Source organism: Astyanax mexicanus, chromosome 22, assembly GCF_023375975.1.
Source record: "Astyanax mexicanus isolate ESR-SI-001 chromosome 22, AstMex3_surface, whole genome shotgun sequence".
NCBI lineage: Eukaryota > Metazoa > Chordata > Actinopteri > Characiformes > Acestrorhamphidae > Astyanax > Astyanax mexicanus.
This window is the reverse complement of record NC_064429.1, coordinates 373,593-375,911: the sequence shown is the minus strand read 5'-3', so window position 1 is coordinate 375,911 and position 2,319 is coordinate 373,593. Positions and strand designations below refer to the sequence as shown.

The 2,319-nt window shown below is 45.6% G+C and overlaps 1 protein-coding gene and 1 long non-coding RNA gene across 2 annotated transcripts; both read left to right on the top strand.

Moving 5' to 3' along the window:
* On the top strand, positions 1-800 carry LOC125786859 (uncharacterized). Its single transcript, XR_007428854.1, has 3 exons — positions 1-121; positions 241-491; positions 607-800. It is a non-coding gene; the product is annotated as an uncharacterized LOC125786859 (long non-coding RNA).
* Positions 801-834: 34 nt separating this feature from the next.
* Positions 835-2,071, top strand: LOC125787051 (uncharacterized). Its single transcript, XM_049470831.1, has 3 exons — positions 835-842; positions 914-1,125; positions 1,257-2,071. The coding sequence occupies exons 1-3, from the start codon at positions 835-837 to the stop codon at positions 1,868-1,870; spliced, it is 834 nt and encodes a 277-aa protein (XP_049326788.1). The 3' UTR covers positions 1,871-2,071.
* The last annotated feature ends 248 nt before the right edge of the window (positions 2,072-2,319 follow it).

Below are 2,319 nucleotides of genomic sequence, written 5' to 3'. Positions count from 1 at the left end.
TGTCACGTGATCAGCAGAGTGTGTGGTGCATTCTGGGTGTTGTAGTTGTCTGAGAAACTCAGTGGAGGTAAGTGTGGAAGGACAGGGAGTGCCTACAACACCAGACGTGACACTATCAGTGGTGAGTTTTTACATTCCTTGATTTCTCTCATTGCTTTTAGATTTTTTGGGAGGTCACTGTGTTTCTTATGAAGTGCAAAACTTCACTAATACTTGTTTTTTTTTTCTTCTTTTTTTTAGCCCTGATTCCACCACGCAAGGAACTTCCCTTAGGGAAAGAATGTCAAGTTTGGGCTTATACAAGAAGCACTCGCTTGATCATTCTCTCCTTGCCAAATTCAGCACTGCAGCAGCACTGACCTGTGCTTCACGGACAGGGTTCTGCACGAGCGCGTTGATGATGACGATGAGTCAGATGAGAGGTTCTTCATCTCCTCCACTGGCAGAACCATCCACAACGCCTCCAATGACCTGGAGCGGCTGCACAAGAAGTAAGTTGAACTAAATGAACTCAAGCTCTGCAATACTCTTCTTTCCTTACTTCAGTTTTTATATTATATAATGGAAATAATGTATGAGTACTAAGGAATATATTGTCTTTTTCAGGTATCAGGTGCCGAAGGTGACCAGCCAGATGGCCAGACGGGCGTATGAGACAGCCAGGACATGCCCGATGCCGTAAAGTCCAAGGTGGCGGGCTACCTCACCCATTCGACGGCCACGGCAGAGAAGCACTACCGGATGAAGGAGATAAGCTCAGGGGTAGATGCGTGCCTGATCCTGAGGAGACTGCGGGGTGATTCAGAGTAAGTATTTGTTCATGTTGTCACTAGGATGGTCTAGCATGGTTACATTTCAACTATTTGTATTTTTTTTCTGTACTCATCATTTTTCTCATTTCCTCTACTTCAAGTAGTGACCAGAGCGACCACACACCTACGGGTTCCGCGGCATACTTGACCGACCAAGCTGCATATGACAAGTTGCTCCGGTCATATCCAGTGACGTTGGACGGGGTGCCACCCAAGCGGTCTAAGCGGGTATCCCTGGCTGGGCAGTACGAACGCTACTGCTACGACCGCTGGCGTAGTGAACAGCTCGAGCTTCGGGTGCAGCATGTTCTAGGTGAGTCTTTAAGAATTAATCTCTTAGCCTAGTCTTAGTCTAAACTCTAATTACTACCTGGAATGCACATCAAATTTGTTATGTCTGAACCTATTTACTAATTTATTTTTTGTTTTTTGCTTTCTTCACAGAGCACTTTGCCCGTAGACTGCCCTCTGAATCCAGAGTCAAGGCCTGGATTGAGAAGCAAGGGTGGTCTTTAAACATTTCAGATGCTGCATCCATCGTACAGCAGTGGAAGCCATCTGGGGGCATTGACGTTGCGATGAACAGTGCTGTGTTGCAGAAGTTTTGCAGGACGCAGAGGTGGAAGGGACTCTCAGTGGCAGAGATAGAGGGGAAGGGTAGGGGAGTGGTAGTTACAAGGCCTTTTGCCTGGGGGGAAGTCGTGTGTGACTACCACGGTAAAGTGGTGTCTAGACAGGAGGGCTTAGTGACCCATGCAGCAACAGCAGAGCAAGAGAGTGGGTACATGTTCTTTTACAATTCTGGACAGGTAGCCCGTTGTATTGATGCTCACGAGGAAGAGTGTCCGTGCCATCCAGGAATGTGCACATTTGGCCGTCTAATTAACCACTCCTCCAAGAAGGCAAATTTACGACCACGGTTGTATAGTGTAGATGGCAAAGACGTAATCCTCTTCATTGCCATACGCAATATTAAAGTTCAAGAGGAGCTCCTGTTTGATTACGGCGTCAACAGGAAGTCTTTTGCTGGGGAGGGGTTAGATTTAGTATGGCTGTAGTCCCTGCAGCAAAAATCTGAACTGTAAATTTAAATAAATATGTAGATAGAACTGTAAATATTAGGGTTAGTTAGAATAATGCTATTGTCTTCCAAATGAAGGCCCTCTGACTCTAAGATCCCCAGCAGGCTTAAGTTCTTCACTGTGGACACTGCAAACAAAACAAATATATTCAAAGCTCTGTATCTTCATAGAACAATATCAAATTGCAAAACGTCAATAGAGCATGTCAAGAGCTATCCAAGGACGTAAGGGTTGTGTCTGTATCATGTACACAGCCAGAGATATGGACCAGTAAACATGGCTTTTCTATAGCCAAAAATAGTGCACCTCAGGCGGCCGCATGACTGCTGTGACCCGCTGGACTGCTTTTATCTAGGGCCGATTTTGAACACCCGTAACTCAAAGAAAACTAAATCTATCAACATGGGATTTTACCAGAGTACAGT

Coding starts and splice junctions, on each gene's coding strand:
- LOC125787051 (XM_049470831.1), top strand. Junction 1,126..1,256: donor TCGGGTGCAGCATGTTCTAG/GTGAGTCTTTAA, acceptor CTTTCTTCACAG/AGCACTTTGCCCGTAGACTG.